Here is a 26,432-nt window from a genome sequence, read left to right on the forward strand (position 1 = left end):
CCTGCTGCCCCTGAAAGTGTTCTGTCCCCCCGGGCTGGAGTCTGGGGCTCTGCTGATACCAGAGGTGATGAGAAGGCGCCCCTGAGCAGACACTGACTTCCCAGGGCAAGAGAAGTTATGCACAGGATGGAGCCAGGATGTGAACTCCCGACCCATGTGGATATTTATGAGGATGTTGACTGACTCTTACCTCCTCCTACTATTGAGCGTTTCCTATATGGCAGACTCTCTCTAGGCACCTGACTCATGTCATCTCCTCTAATACTCACAACAACCCTATAGTATGGGAACGGTTACTGTTCCCATTTCATAGTAGAGGAAATTGAGTCACAAGTTAAGAGACCTGTTGAAGGTCACACAGCTGATAAGTGACAAATCCAGGATTTGGTCTGCGTCCTAAATCTCTACCCTGTGTGAGTTCCATGGAAGACCTGAAGCTCCCAGCATGGAAGTTCATACGTGTTCCAGAATATCAATGTTGGTGAACGCGCACAGCTGAGAACATGCTCTGGGACAGACCCTCCCATGGCTCCCACTGCAGAGAGGATGAGTCCAAGTTCTGGGGTGTAAGATAAACTTGCTCCACGATTGGGCTCCAGTTGACCATTTCAGCAGCATCTTTCAACACCTTCTACTACGGCTTCCACGCACACCCCCTCTCCCTCCCCCGATCTGCACACCTTTCTCTCTTTCCCACACCTACCCCCTCTCCCTGTTCCCCCCACCTCACCCACATGCCTTCCCTCTCCCCTCCCCTTAGCTGCTGGCCTTACTCTTTCTCTTCCTTTCTCTTCGGAATATGCTTTCTCCTCAGCCTGTGACGCCATTTCTCTTCTTTCTGCTTCTCAAATTCCTGCTTCCGGTCACTTCCTCTGAAACTTCCCCTACCCCCTCTAGACAGGGCCATCTCTCCCTTCTCTTGCTCCAGACATTTTGGGAAGAACGTGACTGCTATTGTTTAGGAAACCAAATGCTCCTCTGCTCCAGTGCTTTTCAACCATGGCATTATGGCGCCTTGGCCTGGGTGAGGGGTGCCACGTTGTTGGGTGTGTCACGACTTTGTATTCTATAGTTTGAAAATTATTTACTTAAAACATCCACTAGAGCAGATTTAATATGCCCCCTTTAACTGTGTTACTGTTACTTGCTTCCAGTGGTAGATGAGGAGAAGTGACAGTGAGAGGCTGGGATTGCTGACAACCTAGGCTATGACAGTATGTCTAGTGTGAGAACACCATCTGTCCATGTGTTGTGAAGTAAAGCTGGACACCCACTCTTTGAGGGCAGTGGCTATTCCTTTTTATCTTCATAGTCTCCCAAGGCCTGTCATAGAGTAAGCACTCGGTAAATGTTTGCTGAGCAAGGGAAAGTGCGAATGTATGAATGAATAATGCGTCCATGTAGTTGCGTGTGCTATCTCCCAAAGACATTTAGTTTCTCTGAGATCAGGGGATGGGGGTAGGATGAAAGGGAGGTGGGGGGACTAACAAGGCTTAGAGTACCACTTGCCTTAGACTCTGGGACAGTGTGAAAAAAGGCAGACCACACCTTAGCAGAATTTCCTATAGTTTCCTGTTCAAATGTTTGTCTTTGGTGTTTTCCTTTAGTCTGTCTCATCTCAGAGTTTAATCTCCTCTTGCTGGCTCTTCCCCAGAACTCCATGTCCTCACATTGCCTTCTGACTGACCAATACCCCAAATGGCCCAACCCACAATGTCCTCTCCCTCCCTCAATCTTCCACATCCCACCACCTCAGGTGGTAAAGGAGGACATTAGTGCCCTTTATTAAGAGTTATGTTTTTAAGTTATGTGCAAAAGAGCAAGTTCCATGAAACAGATAGTCCTGAATATAAATCTCTCTTAATCGAGTTGACTATTCTAATTAAATGAGACATAATAGAATTCATCTGGCAGCTATTAATAATATGCACATGGTAATTAGCATTAATAATAAGGACTATTCTTAACCAACCCAAGCTCTTCCTTCTCTTTGTTAGTTTCCTGTAATGGGGGCTGGCAGCTTCCTGTAACTTGCAGTTTGTTCCTAAACTCAGATGCACTGACACACCAACTCCAAAAAAGATAAAGTGAAGTGGAAAGGTGCACTGGATATCGTCTGGGGGAGGAGGACTTAGGGGGACGGGGATGTACAGCAGAGGGAGGGCCTAGGGAGGTGTGGTCAGGTGGCGGAGAAGGTGGGTAGGATATTGTTGTCAGCTTGCACTGAACCCTCTCCTTCCCCCTGTTGTTTCCATACCAGCCATCTCATATATTGTCACCGTCTTCACTGGGGATGTCCGGGGTGCTGGGACCAAATCCAAAATCTACCTGGTCATGTTCGGGGCCAGAGGGAATAAGAACAGTGGGAAAATCTTCCTGGAGGGCGGTGTGTTTGACCGTGGCCGCAGAGACATCTTCAACATCGAGCTGGCTGTCCTCCTCAGCCCATTGAGCCGGGTCTCCATCGGACATGGCAATGTGGGAGCCAACAGAGGCTGGTACTGTGAGAAGGTAAGGGAGGCCAGGGAGGACCCTGCCCTGATTCAACCCTTCTCTTTAACTTGCAGATACAAACTCTAATCTGCATCCTACTTCCTACTTCCTTTGCACCAGTTACAAAGTACATGAGAAATCCCTCTCACGGGGCCATTTTTTTTTTTTTATTCAAACAGAAAGTCACAAAAATTATAATCATCCTCATCAGTTCACCCAGTCCCATGCAATTAATTCTTTTTCATCCTGATCTTTTGTTAGCACTTTTATGAATTCATCAGTTTTCCATTAGAGTTCTGAAAATGCTTATTCATTCACTTCAGCAGTATAGTCAGTTACCAGAAACCTGTGCTTGTCAGAGTCTTTTCCATGAATTCCTTAAAGATGAAACCCTCCTAGAGGAACATTTTTGCAAAAACATCAGAGTACACACAGAATTGTCTGTAAATGACAAAAGACTTAAAAATGACCACGGTTAAAGATTTGATGAAAGTTCATAATAATGCAATTGACAAGGAAATTTAGTTATTTCTGAGATATACTTTTTAAAGTAATAACTAGAATTATGACTTATAACATTATACCAGAACATATAAGATTTTTAGAAATTTCATGTAATGTCTGAAACATTTATGTTAACATATTTCCATACAAATAACCCAAAGAAAGTTTAGTATGAGGTGCTTTTGTTTGTTTGTTTTTTTATACTGCAGGTTCTTATTAGTCATCAACTTTATACACATCAGTGTATACATGTCAGTCCCAATCGCTCAATTCAGCACACCACCATCCCCACCCCACTGAAGTTTTCCCCGCTTGGTGTCCATACGTTTGTTCTCTACATCTGGGTCTCAACTCCTGCCCTGCAAACCGGTTCATCTGTACCATTTTTCTAGGTTCCACATACATGCGTTAATAAATGATATTTGTTTTTCTCTTTCTGACTTACTTCACTCTGTATGACAGTCTCTAGATCCATCCACGTCTCAACAAATTACTCAATTTCCTTCCTTTTAATGGCTGGGTAGTATTCCATTGTATATATGTACTGCATCTTCTTTATCCATTCATCTGTCATTGGGCATTTAGGTTGCGTCCATGACCTGGCTATCGTAAATAGTACTGCAACGAAAATTGGGGTGCATGTGTCTTTTTGAGTTATAGTTTTCTTGGGGAATATGCCCAGTAGTGGGATTGCTGGATCATATGGTAGTTCTATTTTTAGTTTTTTAAGGACCCTCCATACTGTTCTCCATAATGGCTGTATCAATTTACATTCCCACCAACAGTGCAAGAGGGTACCCTTTTCTCCACACCCTCTCCAGCATTTGTTGTTTGTAGATTTTCTGATGATGCCCATTCTAACTGGTGTGGGGTGATACCTCATTGTAGTTTTGATTTGCATTTCTCTAATAATTAGTGATGTTGAGCAGCTTTTCATGTGCTTCTTGGCCATCTGTATGTCTTCTTTGGAGAAATGTCTATTTAGGTCTTCTGCCCATTTTTGGATTGGGTTGTTTGTTTCTTTAATATTGAGCTGCATGAACTGTTTATATATTTTGAGGATTAATCCTTTGTCCGTTGATTCGTTTGCAAATATTTTCTCCCATTCTGAGGGTTGTCTTTTCGTCTTGTTTATGGTTTCCTTTGCTGTGCAAAGGCTTTGAACTTTCATTAGGTCCCATTTGTTTATTTTTGTTTTTATTTCCATTACTCTAGGAGGTGGATCAAAAAAGATCTTGCTGTGATTTATGTCAAACAGTGTTTTTCCTATGTTTTTCTCTAAGAGTTTTATAGTGTCCGGCCTTACATTTAGGTCTCGAATCCATTTTGAGTTTATTTTTGTGTATGGTGTTAGGGAGTGTTCTAATTTCATTCTTTTACATGTAGCTGTCCAGTTTTCCCAGCACCACTTATTGAAGATACTGTCTTTTCTCCATTGTATATCTTTGCCTCCTTTCTCATAGATTAGTTGACCATAGGTGCGTGGGTTTATCTCCGGGCTTTCTCTCTTGTTCCATTGATCTATGTTTCTGCTTTTGTGCCAATACCATATTGTTTTGATTACTGTAGCTTTGTAGTATAGTCTGAAGTCAGGGAGTCTGATTCCTCCAGTTTCGTTTTTTTCCCTCAAGACTGCTTTGGCTATTTGGGGTCTTTTGTGTCTCCATACAAATTTGAAGATGATTTGTTCTAGCTCCGTAAAAAATGCCATTGGTAATTTGATAGGGATTACATTGAATCTGTAGATTACTTTGGATAGTATAGTCATTTTCACAATATTGATTATTCCAATCCAAGAACATGGTATATCTCTCCATCTGTTGGTATCATCTTTAATTTCTTTCATCAGTGTCTTATAGTTTTCTGCATACAGGTTTTTGTTTCCCTAGGTAGGTTTATTCCTAGGTATTTTATTCTTTTTGTTGCAGTGGTAAATGGGAGTGTTTCCATAATTTCTCTTTCAGATTTTCCATCATTAGTGTACAGAAATACAAGAGATTTCTGTGCATTAACTTCGTATCCTGCTACTTAACCAAATTCATTGATTAGCTCTAGTAGTTTTCTGGTAGCATCTTTTGGATTCTCTATGTATAGTATCACGTCATCTGCAAACAGTGACAGTTTTACTTCTTCTTTTCCAATTTGTATTCTTTTATTTCTTTTTCTTCTCTGAGTGCCATGGCTAGGTCTTCCAAAACTATGTTGAATAATAGTGGTGGGAGTGGACATCCTTGTCTTGTTCCGGATCCTAGAGGAAATGCTTTCAGCTTTTCACCATTGAGAATGATGTTTGCTGTGGGTTTGTCATATATGGCCTTTATTACGTTGAAGTAGGTTCCCTCTACGCCCACTTTCTGGAGAGTTTTTATCATAAGTGGGTGTTGAATTTTGTCAAAAACTTTTTCTGCATCTATTGAGATGATCATATGGTTTTTATCCTTCAATTTGTTAATATGGTGTATCACATTTATTAATTTGCATATGTTGACTAATCCTTCAATTCCTGGGATAAATCCCACTTGATCATGGTGTATGATCCTTTTAATGTGCAGTTGGCTTCTATTTGATAGTATTTTGTTGAGGATTTTTGCATCTATATTCATCAGTGATATTGACCTGTAGTTTTCTTTTTTTGTGACATCTTTGTCTGGCTTTGGTATCACAGTGATGGTGGCCTCGTAGAATGTTCCTCCCTCTGCTATATTTTGGAAGAGTTTGAGAAGGATAGGTGTTTGCTCTTCTCTAAATGTTTGATAGAATTCGCCTGTGAAGCCATCTGGTCCTGGGCTTTTGTTTGTTGGAAGATTTTTAATCACAGTTTCAATTTCAGTGCTTGTGATTGGTCTGTTTATGTTTTCTATTTCATCCTGGTTCAGTCTCAGAAGGTTGTGCCTTTCTAAGAATTTGTCCATTTCTTTCAGGTTGTCTATTTTATTGGCATATAGTTGCTTGTAGTAATCTCTCATGATCCTTTGTATTTCTGCAGTGTCAGTTGTTACTTCTCCTCTTTCATTTCTAATTCTATTGATTTGAGCCTTCTCCCTTTTTTTCTTGATGAGTCTGGCTAATGGGTTATCAATTTTGTTTATCTTCTCAAAGAACCAACTTTTAGTTTTATTGATCTTTGCTATTCTTTCATTCTTTTCTTTTTCCTTTATTTCTGATCTGATCTTTATGATTTCTGTCCTGCTAAATTTGAGGGGTTTTTGTTCTTCTTTCTCTAATTGCTTTAGGGGTAAGTTAGGTTGTTTATTTGAGATGTGTCTTGTTTCTTGAGGTAGGATTGTATTGCTATAAACTTCCCTCTTAGAACTGCTTTTGCTACAACCCATACGTTTTGGGTCATTGTGTTTTCATTGTCATTTGTTTCTAGGTATTTTTTGATTTCCTCTTTGATTTCTTCAGTGATCTCTTGGTTATTTAGTAGCATATTGTTTAGCCTCCATGTGTTTGTATATTTTATAGTTTTTTCATGTAATTGATATCTAGTCTCATCGTTGTTGGAAAAGATACTTGATATGATTTCAATTTTCTTAAATTTACCAAGGCTTGATTTGTGACCCAAGGTGTGATCTATCCTGGAGAATGTTCCGTGCACACTTGAGAAGAAAGTGTATTCTGTTGTTTTTGGATGGAATGTCCTAAAAATATCAGTTAGGTCCATCTTGTTTAATGTGTCATTTAAAGCTTGTGTTTCCTTATTTATTTTCATTTTATATGATCTGTCCATTGGTGAAAGTGGGGTGTTATTAAAGTCCCCTACTATGATTATGTTACTGTCAATTTCCCCTTTTATGGCTGTTAGCATTTTCCTTTTGTATTGGGGTACTCCTACGTTGGGTGCATAAATATTTACAATTCCTATATCTTCTTCTTGGATTGATCCCTTGATCATTATGTAGTGTCCTTCTTTGTCTCTTGTAATAGTCTTTATTTTAAAGTCTATTTTGTCTGATATGAGAATTACTACTCCAGTTTTCTTTTGATTTCCATTTGCATGGAATACGTTTTTCCATCCCCTCACTTGCAGTCTGTATGTGTCCCTATGTCTGAAATGGGTCTCTTGTAGACAGCATATATATAGGTCCTGTTTTTGTATCCATTCAGCCAGTCTATGTCTTTTGGTTGGAGCATTTAATCCATGTACATTTAAGGTAGTTATCGATATGTATGTTCCTATTACCATTTTCTTAATTGTTTTGGGTTTGTTATTGTAGGTCTTTTCCTTCTCTTGTGTTTCCTGCCTAGAGAAGTTCCTTTAGCATTTGTTGTAAACCTGGTTTGGTGGTGCTGAATTCTCTTAACTTTTTCTTGTCTGTGAAAGTTTAAATTTCTCCATTGAATCTGTATGAGATCCTTGCTGGGTAGAGTAATCTTGGTTGTAAGTTTTTCCCTTTCATCACTTTAAGTATGTCCCGCCACTCACTTCTGGCTTGTAGAGTTTCTGCTGAAAGATCAGCTGTTAACCTTATGGGGATTCCCTTGTATGTTATTTGTTACTTTTCCCTTGCTGCTTTTAATATGTTTTCTTTGTATTTAATTTTTGATAGTTTGATTAATGTTTCTTGGCGTGTTTCTTCTTGGATTTATCCTGTGTGGGACTCTCTGCACTTCCTGGACTTGATTGACTATTTCCTTTCCCATATTAGGGAAGTTTTCAACTATAATCTCTTCAAATATTTTAGCAGTCCCTTTCTTTTTCTCTTCTTCTAGGATCCCTATAATTCAAATATTGGGGCATTTAATGTTGTCCCAGAAGTCTCTGAGACTGTCCTCAATTCTTTTCATTCTTTTTTCTTTATTCTGCTCTGTGGTAGTTATTTCCACTATTTTATCTTCTAGGTCACATATCCGTTCTTCCGCCTCAGTTATTCTGCTATTGATTCCTTCTAGAGAACTTTTTTATTTTTTAATTTTTTTTGCGGTACACGGGCTTCTCACTGTTGTGGCCTCTCCCGCTGCAGAGCACAGGCTCCGGACGCACAGGCTCAGCTGCCATGGCTCATGGGCCTAGCTGCTGTGCGGCATGTGGGATCTTTCCCGACCGGGGCACGAACCCGCGTCCCCTGCACCAGCAGGCGGACTCTCAACCACTGCGCCACCAGGGAAGCCCCTAGAGAACTTTTAATTTCATTTATCGTGTTGTTCCTCTCTGTTTGTTTGCTCTTTAGTTCTTCTAGGTCCTTGTTAAATGTTTCTTGTATTTTCTCCATTCTATTTCCAAGATTTTGGATCATCTTTACTATTATTACTCTGAATTCTTTTTCGGGTAGACTGCCTATTTCTTCTTCATTTGTTTGGCCTGGTGGGTTTTTACCTTGCTCCTTCATCTGCTGGGTAGTTCTCTGTCTTTTCATTTTGCTTAACTTATTGTGTTTGGGGTCTCCTTTTTGCAGCCTGCAAGTTCGTAATTCCCACTGTTTTTTGTGCCTGTCCCCAGTGGGTAAGTTTGGTTCAGTGGGTTGTGTAGGCTTCCTTGTGGAGGGGACTGGTTGCCTGTGTTCTGGTGGATGAGGCTGGATCTTGTCTTTCTGGTGGGCAGGACCATGTCCAGTGGTGTGTTTTGGGATGTCTGTGACCTTATTATGATTTTTGGCAGCCTCTCTGCTAATGGGTGGGGTTGTGTTCCTGTCTTTCCAGTTGTTTGGCATGGGGTGTCCAGCACTGGAGCTTGCTGGTCATTGAGTGGAGCTGGGTCTTCACGTTGAGATGGAGATCTCTGGGTGGACTCCTGCCGATTGATATTACATGGGGCTGGGAGGTCTCTGGTGGTCCAATTTCCTGAACTCGGCTCTCCCACCTCAGCAGCACAGGCCTGACACCCAGCCAGAGCACCAAAACCCTGTCAGCCACACAGCTCAGAAGAAAAGGGAGAAAAAAAAGAAGGAAAGAAAAATAAAATAAAATAAATAAAGTTTTTAAAATAAGAAATAATTAAAATAAACATTTTTTTTTAAAAAGAAGAGAGCAACCAAACTAATAAACAAATCCACCAATGATAACAAGCGCTAAAAACCATACTAAGTTAAACATAAAAATCAGAAACTAGCCAGTCGCATACAGCAAACCCAAAGTCTACAGTTGCTCCCAAAGTCCACCACCTCAATTTTGGGATGATTCATTGTCTAATCAGGTATTGCACAGATGCAGGGTACATCAATTGATTGTGAAGATTTAATCTGCTGCTCCTGAGGCTGCACAGAGAAATTTCCCTTTCTCTTCTTTGTCCGCACAGCTCCTGGGTTTCAGCTTTGGATTTGGCCCTGCCTCTGCATGTAGGTCGCATGCTGACATCTGTTCTTCACCCACACAGGAGGGGGTTAAAGGAGGGCTGATTAGGGGACTCTGACTCACCCAGGCCGGGGGAGAGAGGGGTACAGAATGCGGCACGAGCCTGCGGCGGCAGAGGCCAGTGTGACATTGCAACAGCCTGAGGTGCGCCATGTGTTCTCCTGGGGAAGTTGTCCCTGGATCATGGGACCCTGGCAGTGGCGGGCTGCACAGGCTCCCGGGAGGGGAGGTGTGGAGAGTGACCTGTGCTTGCACACAGGCTTCTTGGTGGCTGCAGCAGCAGCCTTAGCATTTTATGCCTGTCTCTGGTGTCCGCGCTGATAGCCGTGGTTCACACCTGTCTCTGAAGCTCTTTTAGGCAGTGCTCTGAATCTCCTCTCCTCGTGCACCCCGAAACAACAGTCTCTTGACTCTTAGGCAGTTCCAGACTTTTTCCCGGACTCCCTCCCGGCTAGCTGTGGTGCACTAGCCACCTTCCGGCTGTGTTCACGCAGCCAACCCCAGTCCTCTCCCTGGGATCTGACCTCCGAAGCCCGAGCCTCAGCTCCCAGCTCCCACCTGTCCTGGCGGGTGAGCAGACAAACCTCTCAGGCTGGTGAGCGCCGGTCGGCACCGATCCTCTGTGCGGGAATCTCTCCGCTTTGCCCTCTGCAGCCCTATTGCTGCGCTCTCCTCCACGGCTCCAAAGCTCCCCCCTGCCCACTCCCGTCTCCACCAGTGAAGGGGCTTCCTAGTGTGTGGAAACTTTTCCTCCTTCCCAGCTCCCTCCCAGAGGTGTAGGTCCCCTCCCAATTTTTTTGTCTCTGTTTTTTCTTTTTTCTTTTTCCCTACCCAGCTACGTGGGGAGTTTCTTGTCTTTGGGGAAGTCTGAGGTCTTCTGCCAGCGTTCAGTAGGTGTTCTTTAGGAGTTGTTGCACATTTAGATGTATTTTTGATGTATTTGTGGGGAGGAAGGTGATCTCCACGTCTTACTCCTCCGCCATCTTGAAGGTCCTCTCAATGGTGGATGCCATTTAAAAATTTTTTGACATTTACTTTACAATGCGCTTCAATTTATGTACATGTTCCAAGAGTTGAATTTAAGATTTTGATTTTATTTATTAAATTCAGTTTGTTACTTTTGTTTTTGAATCTTCTATCTCCTTAATAGCATTTTGTCTGTTTGATCTATTAATTACGAAGAAAGATGTGTTGAAATTTCCAATGTCGGTGGTAGATATTTAAATTTCTTACCGTAGAACTAACAATTTTTGCTGTATATAGTTTTAGGCTACGTTGTGAGGTGTAGAATTAGTATAACTTTCTGGTTAACTGAATCTTTATCACAATCCTATCTGATACTCTCTAGCTTTTAACTGAGAAATTTAGTCATTTATGTTTTTTATAACTATTAACATGTCTGTTTGTCCTGCTTTTACTATGTCTTTCTCTTTTCTTTTTTTCTTTTTTTTTGATTAACTGATTGGTTGTGGGTTTTATTTTCTTGATAGTGATTTGGAAATTATACTCTCTTTCTGGTTTTTTTAGTGGTTACTATTGAAATTTTAGCATACATACTTACTGTGACAAGACCTAAATTTAACCACCATCTCTAATTCCCTCTTAGACAAATCAAGAACCTTAGAAATTTCTAATGGTAATAACCCTGCATCTAGGTTGCATGCCAATTTTGAAAGTAGAGTATTTTAGCTCTCCTTTGAATTATTTTTAAATTCACATATTATATGCTGTTGTTTTGTAGAGTCATATTTGTCCAGATTTACCTACCTGTTTGCCAGTATGTTTGCTTGCCAATTCTTCTTGCATCTAATACCTCCTTTCTGGTGTCAGTTTTCTTCTTCCTCCTGTAGTACTATGCTTTAGAAGTTCCTTTGGTTAAGTAAGGTCTATTGGTGGTAAACTCTGTTTTTGTTAATTTGAAAATTATTTTATTTCATTTTCATTCTTGAAAGAAATTTCAGGATACAGAATTCTAGATTGAGTTATAATGCCCCCACCCTCCAATATCCTCTGGCTTCTGTTAGTCCAATTGCCATCATCTGTCTTTTCTCTCTTGATGCTCTTAAGATCTCTGTCTTTGGCATTCTGATGCTTCTCTTCAAAACACCTAGGTGTGTCTGGGTTAGACAGAATGCCATGTTCTAAACCCATAAGTTCAGAATGTGGGTAGAGATGGAGAAGATGTAGGAGAGAAGGTTAAATAAGGATCAAGTCCTGAAGAGGGTAGTTAGTGTTTGTATTAAATTGTAGATATTAATTACCTTTTATGTGACTGACCTTTTTTCCACAAGACAAATATAGGGTATTAATTTAGTATTCTAGTTAACTTGGTTCAGATGGAGATTTTACAATGTGCATAAGGAAATATGGTATTCAAAAAGGGTATGTGTATAGAGAAAATGTTTGAGGTTTGGGCTGGTAAATTGGAATATGGATGATACCTACTTGGGAAGATTTCTTAGAGGAGCTATTTCTTGATCTAAGATTTAATGAGATAGGCAGTGGGAAGAAAAGTGACATTCTTTGAGGGTAGTAATGCAGACAACCCTAAATGTGGGGCTAAGGAGGCTGTTGAACATTACAAAGAAGTCCCAGCCAGGGGACCTACTGTAGGAGATATGATCTGCTCCCCCAGGTGGTGATTTTGTGCCCCTTCACTGGCATCCAGCAGACCTTCCCTTGCAGCAGCTGGCTGGATGAGAAGAAGACAGATGGGCTGATCGAGAGGCAGCTCTACGAGATGGTGTCTCTCAGGAAGAAGAGGCTGAAAAGTAGGTGGAGGGGCCCAGAGCCAGCAAAGGCCAGGATTGTCAAACTACTGGGCGCTCCTTCTCAATTCTCCTCTGGAAAGGAAGGGAAAGGGTCCCCCAGGGACCTCAGTTCTCCAAGGTACAGACCACACAGAATTACAGACATGGCACCAAGGCTGATACTCCAGCAGCCCCAAATCGTTAAGCTGCTGTGATGGGCTAGTTCTTAAACTGAATGGTTGCACACAGTGCACTCTGAATGTACTGGCCATAGGGTGGGTGGAGCTAACTATTCCCCCTATTTAAAACATACTAATAGACTTTCACCATTAAAAGGAACATTAAGGCACACTCTCTCAAATAGCAAGGAATCCTTGGCTTCCCAAATTTAGTATTTGTTATAATGGGTTTCTGAGAGTAGGACACACCTGTATACAACCTGCACTTCAGTCCTGATCACCTTTGATTTGCTTGTCTTCCCCACTGGTAGCTTGAAAATCTCTTCACTTTTGAAGTTAATGGTACAACTTGACCTGTCTCTGCAGAATTCCCATGGTCCCTGTGGGTCTGGACGACCGACTTGAAGAAAGCTGGTACCAACTCTCCTATCTTCATCCAGATTTATGGGAAGAAGGGGCGGACAGATGAGATTCTCCTGAATCCCAACAACAAGTGGTTCAAACCCGGAATAATTGAGAAATTTAGGGTAGGAAGTGTGACAGAGTGGGAGGGAAGAAAGAGAAAGGGTTGTAATAAGCATTTGTCATGGGATTCTGGTTTCCTAAGCCAGGTTTGGATCAAGTTTGAAGACAAAAAGGTAAAATAGAGACCCTAGGCCCCTGCAAGGAATGCCACATTTACTGTACGGGCAATGTACTGATGGGGTGCAGGTTAGACCTGGCCCTTCATCTGAATCAAACAGTCCAGAACCAAGCATGGGAGAAGAAGCAAGTATGTAATGGCTTTGGACATTCAGGAGCCTGGTGACTTGGGGAATCATTGTAGAACAGAGACCCTGAGCACAGTTAGTGTCAAACTGCCCAGTGTGGATGGACTGAATTAGAGTGAGGAGCAAATTTAAAGGAAAGTATACATTTTGGAACATTTAAAAAGAAATTCAGCTTTAAATTTTCAGTATGTATATAAGCAGAGCAATGCTTGTTTTGCAAACGGAAGTGCTGCTCTGACCTTTAGGTAAGAATAATTTGTAATTTGCAGCTCTCTTCTCAGAGCACCCCATTGGCGCTTCTATTATACCTTCAGTTCATTGCTCTTTATGTATTTGTCTTCCCGGCTAGACTTTGAGCCCCTAGGGAAAGGGCATGACCACTGTATTGATCTTTTTGTCTGTTTCAGTGCCCAGCAGAGTCCTGGGGCTGTGGGCCTGTGCTAATTTGCAGGGCTGCCATATGGATTTTGTAATTGAAAGCTTATTGCTTGGAAGATTTTATTTAGTCTGGATCCTACTGTGGGTCAGTTATTTTTGTTCAGTTTCACCAGCCCAGATTGAACCTTAGCTCTACATGGCTGTCTCTCCCTCATGTGCCATTGGTTAAAAGAGCACAAGAAGATAGAATATATGAGGGTGGTTTGAAGCAAACCCACCCTTGATGCTGAAGAAACAGCTCAAAGTGCGTACCCTCCTGGCAGGGGGTCAGCTATGAGGGTAAACACATTTCACTTGGTTCTGTCCACTCAGGCCTTGTTATTTCTCACCATAGATTGAGCTCCCAGACCTCGGCAGGTTTTATAAGATTCGGGCATGGCATGATAAAAGGAGTCCTGGTTCTGGATGGCATTTAGAAAGGGTGAGATGTACCATCTTGGGGGTTAGAAGGTGGTTGGGAGAGGAACCAAAATGGTCGCTTTCTAATGACCTTGTCTTGTTAGTTTGCCTTTATCTGTTGGGAGTGTGGGTGGGGAAGGGTTGTAGTGAGACCTAAATTTGGACACATGACACATGGACTTCCTGACGGGGACAGGACTTCCAAAGTAGACTAAGAAGTTGCTTAGGTTTCAGCAGACTTGCACTGTGTCCTAATCACCTGGTTGCTAGGCAACTGTGGGTCTCCAGGGGACCAGAGGGATAAATATTAATATGGCACTCCATCTTCCACAAGAGTCATCCCTAGGGGATGGCCTTGTCCTCCTTGACATGAACTAGCAGAACGGGAACCTCAAGGCATGGATGAATATCTCTGGTACACCACTTGCTCACTCCAGGACTTCATTCCAGATGACCCTGATGAACACCCTGACCAAGGACAAGTATAACTTCAACTGCAATCGCTGGCTGGATGCCAATGAGGATGACAATGAGATCGTTAGGGAAATGACTGCCGAGGGTCCAACAGTACGGAGGATAATGGGCAGTAAGTATGGACTGGCTCTCATCCTGGGGGAGGTAATGGAACTCTTACTTGGTGTGCCAATGGGTGTCTAGCCCATGAGCTGGTAGTCTTGTCCACTATGCATCATCAGGCTCCTTCTGAATGAGGAATGGGTTTAGAAGGTCCTAGACTCAAGACCAGCTTGTAGTAGCCATCTCCATGATGCTAAGGCTTTATGATGGGCATGGGTGAGAATGGGGAGATTTCTGGGTCTTCAGGTTGGCTATGAGGGGATGAGAAGAAGCCATACTGAACAATATTTCTCCACACACTCCCTGAAATTAAAGGAAACATCCTCTTCAAATTATGCATAAGATGGTCCTCAAAAAGGAAGGCTGGATCTGGGCTCTTATAGCCACACTTGACTGCTCCCTTATGAATCCTCTATTTCTTTTTGCGGCTAGTAGAAGAGAGCTGAGCTTTTAAATAAATTTATTTATTTATTTTTGGCTGTGTTGGGTCTTCGTTTCTGTGCGAGGGTTTTCTCTAGTTGTGGCAAGTGGGGGCCACTCTTCATCGCGGTGCGCGGGCCTCTCACTGTCGCGGCCTCTCTTGTTGCAGAGCACAGGCTCCAGACGCACAGGCTCAGTAGTTGTGGCTCACGGGCCCAGTTGCTCCGTGGCATGTGGGATCTTCCCCAGACCAGGCTCGAACCTGTATCCCCTGCATTGGCAGGCAGATTCTCAACCACTGCGCCATCAGGGAAGCCCGAGAGCTGAGCTTTTAATCTGGAGTCTAGCATCCACATTCAAAGAGGGAAAAGGAGATCATTTTGCCTCTAGGTTATACCACCAGAGTGCTGGCAAATACACGGCACATGTCCTATCCTTTTCTCTTGGCAGACATTACTGAGTAATCACAGCATTCTCTCCCATTTAGTCTGAAATGAGCTTCATAGCCCTCAATATAGCACTGCAAGCAAACATTAGTAATTGATCAGAATTGGCACTTAATATAATTAACCTATTTTCTATCCTTGTGGCTGTGCTTAATTCTTTTTAAATAGTAAAATAACATTGCAAAATTACAAAAAGTGAATTACCATGTCATCCATAGTTCCAGGAGCCCTTCTAAGTATTTGGATAGTGTCACTTCTCAGGCATTTGCACACCCAGTAGAAGCTCTGTATATATATATTTTAAACAATTTGAACAGAGTTAAATACACAAAAACATAGAAACCCCAAGCAGCAAATATCTAAAAAGGGCTCACCCTGTTAGTCTAATTAGGCAATGCTTTTCAATTAGTACTATTTTATGATTCTTCTTCATTTTTAATTAAAATGGACTATGGAATTAATTAAAATGGACTAATTAGAATGGACTATGGAATATTTGTGTTCAAAGGTCCTTAAAATAGATTGATGCAGATAAGGAAACTGAGGAAGTTCTTGCCCTGATTATACAGTTAGAGACAGAGTGAGACCTAGAACAAGATTTCCTGCCTCCTAGGTCAGCAAACTATACTCTGCCTTTTCACATTCAGCAGTATTTTCTTTGGCAACAAGGCTATCATCTCCCTGTAAATATGATAAATAACATAAGATTCCTGCCCACCCCCCAATTAGGACTCTATGTGACATGTATCCCACCAAGGCAGAAACACACCCGCTGTTACCTGATCTGCCCTCTTTATGTGCCAGAATTGAGCCTGCAGGTATGAAAAATTGAGGAGATGGTCTTGGGATCTAACTGCTTTCTAAATCCTTCTAACCAGTTCTCATAATTTTAGCTCCTCACTCCCTTTTTCTAAAGCTACCTGGTGCTGTCATTCCTGAGACTTTGCAACCTTACTTCTCAAATTTCACAGCTGATAGCTCTGATCAGTTCTCTCTGGTTTGTTAAGTCAGGGGACCTCAAACTTCAGCATTGTCACCTGAAGGGCTTAAAACACAGATTGTTGGGGCCCACCCACAGATTTTCTAATTCAGTAGGTCTGGGCTGGGGGGCTCAGGAATTTGTCCAACAGATTTCTAGGGGCTGTCAATGCTCCTGGTGAGGACCCACTGTGCTAAGGCACTGTGAAAAGCACACTTTTCTAGCTGTGCTCCAGCTTCTGAAATTTGGTTGCTGTTGTCTATATTCATCCCTTTCCCTGAGCCTTATTGGTGAACATTTTTTGTTTGGTTAAATCTTTAAAATACCTGTATGCTATCGTTTTAGTTTTTTTCAGAGAGAAAGCTACCATTTTTACTTAAATGCCCAGGATGTTCTTTTACCTCCATCTCCTCAGTACCTTGACTGAAGCATGGCTCCCCTCTCCCCAAAACCCAGTTTTCCGTCCTCACAACTGTGGGGCTAGCGGGAGGGGCATTCTCCTGACTCCCACTGCCCTTTTGGCCTTGAGGCTCACACCACCCACAATGTGGCCTCTGCCCCAGCTCATTTCCATCTTCTGTTCACGCTGGACATGTTCCTCTTTTGCAAGGTTCCCCCTGGTCATTCTCTAGACCCCTCAACTCCTACCATTGTTCTAGGACAGTGAACTAGTCTGCTTGGATTGCCATAACAAAATACCACAGACTGGGAGGCTGAAACAACATAAATTTATTTTCTCACAGTTCTGGAGGCTACAAGCCCAAGATCAAGGTGTTGGCAGGTTGGCTTTCTCCTGAGACCTCTCTCCTTGCCTTGAAAATGACCATCTTCTCATGTGCTCATGTCTATGTCCTAATCTCTTCTTATAAAGACATCAATCATATTGGATTAGGGCCCACACATACGACCTCATTTTACTTTATTTACTTCTTTAAAGATCCTACTTCCAAATACATTCTGAGGTACTGGAGGGTTATGACTTCAACATAGGGATTTGGTGGGGGGACACAATTCAGCCCATAACAGATAGTGTCTCTGAAAGTATGCTCAAGGTCCCATTTATATAAAAGTTGCCTAGAGTGTTTGTTAAAATGAAGATCCCTGGGCCCAATCCCAGATATACTGACTAGGCTCTCTGAGGGCTATGCCTGGTAATCTGTATATTTATCAAGTACACCAAGTAATTTTTGCACATAAGAAAACCTGAGAGCTTTTGTTACGCTTCCATCAATGTCCATGTGGAAAACCCATTCATCCACATGCTGGTCCTCATCCACTTTGCTCACTTCCGCCTCCCTCCCATGCAACCAGCCACTCCTCAGTACCTCACTTGGGCTCATCCCACAAAGCTGCTCCTCTGAACTCTGACTCAGTCCCCACCTCTGACTCAGGCTCCTGCCCTCGCTGGCCTCTCATGACCTTGATGACACTCACACCACCCTTGAACTTGAACTCCATCCTGTTCCTTCCTCCCCACATTTCTCCTGCTCTGTCAAGGACTTGTGGGTGTGGATGATGTATTTTAGGGACAAGCCATTAAGAAATCATCCAAGGGAAAGAAAAAGTGGTCCTGAAATTGTGCAGGGCTCAGGTAGACTGTGGAGGAGGACATAAATTCAAGAACTACTATGTAGGTGGAACTGGTAGGAGTTGAATGAATGTTGTAGACACAGTAGGGAGGTAAACTTCCCGCTGAGGCAGATGGGAGAAGCTTTGTTCAGGCATCTGAGCTATAGGTCTTCCATGGTAGGGACGTGATAGATAAGGAGAGATCACGGTGGGAGGGGCGGGAAGGAAGAGCATTTCTATAGGTTACATACAAAAACACCCCTGAAACATTTTAAACAGTGTATAAGATATGGGGCTATCATAGCTGTCTTTTGTTTGTTTTTGCCTTCTGTGATACTATTAAAGAACAACTGCAATTAAAAAAAATTCTCTAACGGCTAGTATTGGATTGAAGTGAGATAAGCTGGGACCTGGCACCATTTACTGGAGTGCTTGAATCTCTAGCGACAGAATACAAAGAAACTATAAGGGACTAAAAATAACTGCACACATAACTGCAGTTGGGGGCAATTATAAGATACAAGAAGACCACAAACCAACTGCCATTGCTGAGGTACCGGGAGCAAAAGCATAATCCCTGCACACAGCACCCCCAAGGGTGTTTACAGACACCTAAGCCGCCCCTCCAGCCTGACCCACCAATCCGCCCCCACCCTCACCCCATTTAAGGGACCAGCTTGCCCTCCTCAGAGAGCAAGCAAGGGCACCTGCTACTTGTTTTCACTCCCTCATGCTCTGGCACGAGTCCCAGTAAAGGCTTGCCTGGATTTCTCTTCTGGCCTCTTATCAATTTCTATTGATTAAAGACTTCAAGGACCCGGGTTTAGTGACAGAAGGGCTGTCTGTCCTGGCTATAAGGGCAGTTTAATGCCTTCTGGGGGTCCTTGGCAGTACTTTGGAGCCCATAACAACTGGAATTTCTTTTCCCCAACTGTTCTTTCTGGCTCACATAAATTCCTCTTGTTCTTGGAACACTCCCATGTCCTCATTCACCTCTACAGGAACTCAAATCTCCTTTTCTGGTCTGGATGCTTCTTTGTAACAGTAAATAGAGCTGGTGGCAACATCTCACTTCCCCAGTTGGTACCAAGGTATACCAAGGTATAATGTGCAGGGCTTCCTGAAAATCCCTTCAGTGGAGAGTCTTGGACTCATATAAAATGAGTAAATACCAGTTTAAAACCAGTTCTCTACGTTTGAAATTGTGTACTCCTAGTTTACTTAAAAAATAGGGGTCAGTCAAACAAGCAATTAACACCACGTCTGAGAGCCAAGATGCCTTCCGGGGTGATTGCACTGATTAACACAGACCAGGAGACACAGACAAAACACTCACCAGCCGACAATTTATCTCTACCTTGCCTTTCCCTCAGGAGCTATGTGAGATAGTAAAACCAATGAGATCTGCATTCTCCACTGCATGCCCAGCAGAAGGGATTACATACCACTGATGAGCTGGCAAGAGACCACTGGACTCAAGTACTGAGAACTGTGGCTTCTTGCTAATCAGGCTGAGCTGTAATTGTAAAATTAAAGTGCAAGAGGCTCTAGTGCTTATCCATCTGTTTAAAGTCTTTCGCTGCTGATGGCTAATATAATTATTTTTAATTGTTGACAAACTTCTTGCCAGGAAGGTGCTTAGAACCTCAGTGGCAGGGGGGGGGGGGGGGGGGCCCCGAGGGGAAATTAGAACCTCAGTGGCAGGTGGGCTGGGAGTGGCCCCTAGAGAGAATTGGGACCCCTGACAATGTCCAGCCAATAGGACCTTCGAGCTCCTGAACAAAGGGGACTGAGATTCCCAGGCATAGAGATTTCTAAATTCCCTCATCAGCTTGCCTCTGGGAATGGCCTAATAGATACAGCCCAAAAAGGCAAAACCGACCTTCATCAAAAGTCAGAATGAAGTGAGACTGGTGCCCTCCCTTCCCTTTTGTGCTTCCACGTTTCAGTACTCACTCCAGTTAATGCTCTTTGTTCCTCTTACTGTTAACACAGCCTATCATTGGGAGCGTAACACAAAAGCATCAGCTTCATTTATGCAAAGGCTAAAAGTTTAAAACATTTATCTTTTGCATTTTAACAGAGTTGACTGGAGAGGCAGCAGTGATTGAATTTCAGGTGCTGTCCCTCTGAAGAGGCAGTGTTGGGGGCAGGAGACCTTTCCCCACTCTTAACTTCAGTGGCTGCTTTTGCCAGCCCCACTCAGGCAGGTCCGTGGATAAGCAGTTATCCTTGACCTTTTCTTCTAACAAATGCTTTTGCTATAGACACTATATATTCAGACCCACATATTTAAAGGTCAAATTTAATTTTCAGATGTCTTCATATCTCCAAATAAAAATAGGTATATTACTGAAAAATTAAATTAAACTTACTGGTGATTTGTCTCATTCCTCATGTACTTTATCTTCATTTTAGATGGACCACCAATGAGTAGTGTCCATTTTTAAAAACAGCTTTATTGAGGTATTCATTTTCCATACAATTCATTTATTTAAAGTATTCAGTGGCTTTCAGTATATTGATAGAATGATGTATCCATGACCACTATCAAATTCCAGAACATTTTCATTGCATACCCATACCCATTAGCAGTCACACCCATTCCCCCACCTCACTCCTAATCTCTGTACTTACTCATCTGTTTAAACCAATAATCTATTTTTTGTCTCTATAGATTTGCTTGTTCTGGACATTTCATATAAATGGAATCATTTAATATATGACTTTTTGTATCTGTTTCTTTCACTTAGCATAATGTTTTTAATGTCCATTCACCTTGTAGCATGCATCTGTATTTCATTTCTTTTAAGTGCTGAATAATATTTCACTGTAAGGATATACCACATTCAACTGTTAATGGACATTTGGGTTATTTCTACTTTTTGGCTATTATGAATAATGTGGCTATGAATATTCATGTAAAGTTTTTGTGTGGACATATGTTTTCATTTCTCTTGGATATATACCTATGAGCTGAATTGCTGGCTGTATGATAATTCTGTTTTGAGTTTTGAGAAACTATCATACTATTTTTCAAACAGCTGCACCATTTTGCATTTCCATCAGCAATGTATGAGAGTTCCAATTTCTCTACATCCTGGTCAACACTTGTTATTCTTCTTTATTATTCTTTTTTGCTATTGTTTTGGCTATTCTGGGTTCCTTGAAATTCCATATGTATTTTAGAGATGGCTTGTCAATTTCTACAAAGAACTCATTTAAGTTTGTGATAGAGATTGCATTTTAGCTGTAGATCAGTTTGGGAAGTATTGCCATCTTAACAATATTAAGTCTTCCAATCTGTGAACATCTTTAATTTCTTTCAACAGTTTTTTAGTTTGCAGAGCTTAAGTTCTTCACTTTTTTCTTTTTTATTGAGGTATAATTGACTTACAATGTTATATTTAGTTTCAGGTGTACAACATAATGATTCAATATTTGTATATATTGCAAAGTGATCACCACAGTAAGTCTAGTTAGCATCCATCACAGCATGTTGTTACATAATTTTTTTCTTGTGATGAGAACTTTTAAGATCTACTGTATTAGCAATTTCAAATATGCAATATGGTATTATTAACTATAGTTGCCATGCTGTACATTACATCTCCATGACTTATTAATTGGTTTTCACTTGTTTTTAAAAATTTATTCATAACTATTTTATTCTTTTTTTGGTTTTTTTTGTTGTTTTTTTTTGCGGTACGCGGGCCTCTCACTGTTGTGGCCTCTCCCATTGCGGAGCACAGGCTCCGGACGCGCAGGCTCAGCGGCCATGGCTCACGGGCCCAGCCGCTCCGCGGCAGGTGGGGTCTTCCCCGACCGGGGCACGAACCCGCGTCCCCTGCATCGGCAGGCGGACTCTCAACCACTGCGCCACCAGGGAAGCCCTATTTTATTCTTTTTGATGCTATTTTGAATGGAAATGTTTTCTTAATTTTATTTTCAGATTGTTCATTGCAAGGTAATAGAAATACAGTTGATTTTGCTATATTGATCTTGTACTCCACAACTTTGCTGAACTCTTATTAGTTCTAATAGTTTTTAGTGAATTCCTTACGATTTTCAATATACAAGATCATGTCATCCATGAATAGAGACAGTTTTACTTCTTTCCAATCTGGATACCTTTGTTGCCTTGGCTAAAACCTCCAATACCGTGTTGAAGAGAAGTGGTGGGAGCAGAGATCCTTGTCTTGTTCCTGATCTTAGGGGAAAGCATCCACTCTTTCACCATTAAATATGATGTCAGCTGTGGGTATTTCATAGATGACTTTTATGGGTTGATGAAGTTCCCTTTTATTCTTAGTTTGTTGATTTTTCATCATGAAAGAGTGGGATGGTGAATTTTGTCAAATGCTTTTTCTGAGTCTATTGAGATGATCATGTGATTTTTTTTGTTTTTTTCTATTGATATGATATATTACATTACTTGATTTTCAGAAATTTAACTTGTATCCCTGCGATAGATCCTACCTTGCCATGGTGTATAGTTCTTTTTATGGGGCTGGATTTGTTTTGATAATATTTTTTTGAGGATTTTTGCATCTGTATTCATAACGTTGGTCTGTAGTTTTCTTTTCTTGTGGTATCTTTATCTGGTTTTGGAGCAGGGATATGCTAGCCTCACAAAATGAGTTCAGAAGTATTTCCTTCAACTTTATTTGAGAAGAATTGGTATTAATTCTTCTTTACATGTTTGGTAAAATTCAGTAGTGAAGACATCTAGGCCTGAGCTTTTCTTCATGTGTAGCTTTCTGAATTCTGATTCAATCTTTTACTTGTTATAAATTTATTCATATTGTCTATTTCTTCTTGAGCCATCCTCTTACTCTCAACCTATTTGTGTCTGAATCTAAAGTGTGTCTCTTCCATATATCAGATAGTTAGATGCGTTATTTATTCTGCCAATCTCTGTGTAATAAGGAGTAGGACTTCTTTTTCATATTTGACTGCTGACAGCTTTCCAGTTACACCAGTAGCTTTCTGCCTCATGTCTGGGCAATTTGGTAAGAAAGCCTGGATGCTCCCTTCCTTCACACTTGTGGAAAGTTCAAGCCATACAAGGACCCATGTGAAGAAACTCTCACCCCTCAACCACCATAAAATGTCAAACCAGTCATCCCTCTCTGCTGTCTGCAGCCATTTTTGGACCTGCTTGAGGGCCTATCATGCTCTCCCCAGAACTGCTCATTATGTGAATAATCATTTTATATTCACTCTTGGTACATGCGTGGTATCATCAGCCTTGACAGCTGAGCAAATTTGGAGTAGGGAGACCCATCCTGTCTCTGCAAGATTACCACCATATTTTGCCTTTTGATTGAAATATTTAGTCCATTTACATTTAATGTAACCACTAATATGGCAGGATTTATGTCTGCCATTTTGTTATTTGCTTTCTATATATCTTGTCTTTTTTTGTTGTTTCTTTATTCTTCCTTCTTTTGTGGTAAATAGATATTTTCTAGAATACCATTTTAGTTCCCTTGTTTCTTTTAATATATATACATATACATATATGTATATATAGTGAGAGTTATTTTCTTAGTAGGAAGAATTACACTTAGGGAATTATACCAGGGAATTACAATTAACATCTTAACTTATAACATTCTAGTTCAGATTAATACCAGCTTAATTTCAGTAATATACAAAGACTCTGCTCCAGTGTAGGTTTGTTTCTTTTCACCTCCTTTGTGCTATATTGCCATACAGATTATATCTTTGTACATTATAAACCCACCAATGCAGTTTTATATTTATTGCTTTATGCAGTTGTCTTTTATATAAGATTTGAGAGGAAAAGAGTTACAAACAAAAATTAAAGTATACTGTCTATATATTTACCTAAGTCATTGCTTTTCCTGGTTCTCTTTATGTCTTTGGGTGTGTTCAAGTTACTGTCTAATGTCCAATGTGAAGGACTCCCTTTAATATTTCTTGTAGAGCAGGTCTGATGGTGATGAATTCTTTTAGTTTTTGTTTATCTGGGAATGCCTTAATATTCCCTTCATTAAAAAAAAATAGACTTTTTAGAGCAGTTTTAGGTTCAGAGCAAAATCCCTCTGCTTCACTGACTGCTGCTTCTCATCTGAGTTGCTAGCTTCTCCTGGGCTTGACCTCTAATGTTGGTATCCCTCTATAGTCCTTGTCTGCATCCTCTCCATAGGGGATCTCATCTGGTCCTGTGACTTTCAATGGAATCTATATGCCTATGATGACCAAAGTCAGGTCAACACTCCTGACCCTCCACACACATATTCAACTGCCATCTTGACCTCTTTTTATGATCATCTAATAAACATCTCAAATTTATAATGAATAAACAACCATTGATTTTTATTTCCAAACCCATCATTCTCCCCAAGTGTCCCTACGGCTTGTTGCTAACACTATTCACCTAGTTGCCCAAGCCAGAAACCCAGGAATCATCCCTGGTTCTTCTATTTCCCTCAATTATCTATCCAGTCCATCACCAAGTACTGTTGTTTCTACCTCAAAAATATATCTCTAATCTACCGACTTCTCTCCATCTCCACTGCACCCCCAGTCCTAGGGCATCCTCCTCTCTTTTCTAGACTACTGTAATTATTCCACTAACTGGCCTGATTCACTCTTTCTTCCCCTACAATCAGTTCTCCACATGGCAACCAAATGCTCTTTAAAACATAGATCAGACTAAGTTACTTCCTTGCCTAAAGCCCTATAAAGGCTTCCTGTTGTATTAAAAACAAAAACACAAAGGAAGCCACATGTCTTACCTTAACGCTGTCCACCTCTGGGCCTCATCTCATCCCCTCCTTCTCCCTCCACTCCAGCCATATTGGCCTTCTCTCTGCTCCTGAAACATAGCTGCTCATCTCCAAATTGGGGCTTCACACTTACCAGCACCCTCTTCTCTCACGGCGCCTGTGGCTGGCTCCTATCACCAACATTTTAGTCCAAGCCTTGCCTCCTTGCAGCAAGCTTTTCTGCATCTCTAAATCATCTTCACCCCCTTACTGCACACCTCCCTACTTCCATCACACCCTGTGGCATCACTCCATTATACTATCTTTGTTACAGATACAACTCAGAAATTTTTCTGTTCATGATTTATGATTTTACTGTCCATCTCTCCTCTCCACCCTTCCATTCTCAACTTTAATATAAGTGCCATTGAACAGGAGTCTGTCTTGCTCACTGCTGAATCCCTGCACCTATAATAATGCCTGCCATTTACTAGGCTTCAGTAAACAGATATTGGGCAAAGGAATGAATGAATGAATTTCACTTTTAGCTTAGGAAGTAAGGCCTTATGTGCCAGATGCAGGTTTGCCTGCTCCACTGTACATTTTCAACATGGGAAGAAGATGCTGCCCTTCCCATAGCAGCTGCACTTTGTGCCTTTCTCTCTGCTTCTCTTCCTGGCATGTCCATAGCACTGGGGAGTTCTGAAGAGAAGGGAAGGCTCAGTTCTGGTTCAAAAGAAAAGTTATCTTACTTTTCTTAAGAAGACAGGACTCATGAATTGGAGGACAACCTAAGGCAAAAAATCTACTGGGTTGGATGGAATCAAGTGCCAAAATGTTTGAATTAGACCTGTGGTCCCCAAACACTGCCAGCTCCACCAGAGTCCCCTGGGGAGCTTGTAAATAATGCAGTTTTAGGGGTCCCACTCTGGAAACTAAGATTTGAGAAGTCTGAAGTGGTGCTCAGGAATCTGAATTCTTATAAAAGTTTCCCATGGGTTTCTGACAGTTAGCCAGGATTGGGAACCTCTGGTCTGTCTGGGACAAGGGATTTGCAGATGAGCTGGCCCTTAACTCATGTGAGGCAGCTGGCGGAATGAGCAAGGTCAGCCCAGATGAGAGCCGGGGGGAGAGGGGGAGGCAGTGCTCAGAGGTGGGGAGCAGCAGGGCCAGTGCTGGGAGCAGGGGGCTGCCAGCTAGTTGTGTCCCTCTCTCTGCCTGCCAGTGGCCCGGTACCGCGTGACAGTGTGCACTGGGGAACTTGAAGGTGCGGGAACGGATGCCAACGTCTACCTCTGCCTTTTTGGTGATGTGGGGGACACGGGGGAGCGGCTGCTCTACAACTGCAGGAATAACACCGACCTGTTTGTGAAGGGCAACGTAAGTTCCAGCAGTGCAACTCCCTCAGCCCCGCCCCACCCCTTCCCATTCCCTTGTCTTCCCTGCTCTAAGTAGAGCCGACCTCGGCCATCAGGGAGGCTGTCTCTGGGTGCGCGAACAGGGAACTACATGCATGACAGCCACCAGTCTCCTAAGACTGGGAGCTGGCCCACACCTTAGCTTTGAGAAGAGGGCAGAGCAGGAAGACAGTTGGGGTGGGCAGGGAAGGAAGCTGGGCACCTTATGTGCGGACTGAAGGTCCTAGGCATGCTGAAAGCTGGGACACCTGAAGGAACATTGCATCTCCACTAAGCATGACCACTGGTGGCAACTTGTTCGTTTCCTTTTTGAAAGAGAAATCAGGAAAGACGCTAAACATGGAAGTGGGAGAATTGGGTTCTATTCCTAGCCTCATTACAAACGTGCTGGGTGATCCCTTTGGTTTCCCCAACCGTCACCTGGATTTACTGGGGAGGCTGTGTGAAACAATGGGGAAAGAGT

At 42.0% G+C, this 26,432-nt stretch overlaps 1 protein-coding gene across 2 annotated transcripts in view; it reads left to right on the forward strand.

Annotated features, from left to right (window-relative positions):
• LOXHD1 (lipoxygenase homology PLAT domains 1) overlaps positions 1-26,432 on the forward strand; it is a 213,373-nt gene that overhangs the window by 53,939 nt on the left and 133,002 nt on the right. For both annotated transcript variants that reach the window (XM_007465616.1, XM_007465617.1), the window contains exons 8-13: positions 2,261-2,511; positions 11,924-12,059; positions 12,584-12,744; positions 13,760-13,846; positions 14,275-14,410; positions 25,777-25,931. In XM_007465616.1, the coding sequence (XP_007465678.1) occupies positions 2,261-2,511; positions 11,924-12,059; positions 12,584-12,744; positions 13,760-13,846; positions 14,275-14,410; positions 25,777-25,931 (926 nt within the window). The remainder of the gene's footprint in view (positions 1-2,260; positions 2,512-11,923; positions 12,060-12,583; positions 12,745-13,759; positions 13,847-14,274; positions 14,411-25,776; positions 25,932-26,432) is intronic.

The sequence above is a fragment of the Lipotes vexillifer genome, unplaced genomic scaffold (genome assembly GCF_000442215.2).
Source record: "Lipotes vexillifer unplaced genomic scaffold, Lipotes_vexillifer_v1.1 scaffold36, whole genome shotgun sequence".
Classification (NCBI taxonomy): domain Eukaryota; kingdom Metazoa; phylum Chordata; class Mammalia; order Artiodactyla; family Lipotidae; genus Lipotes; species Lipotes vexillifer.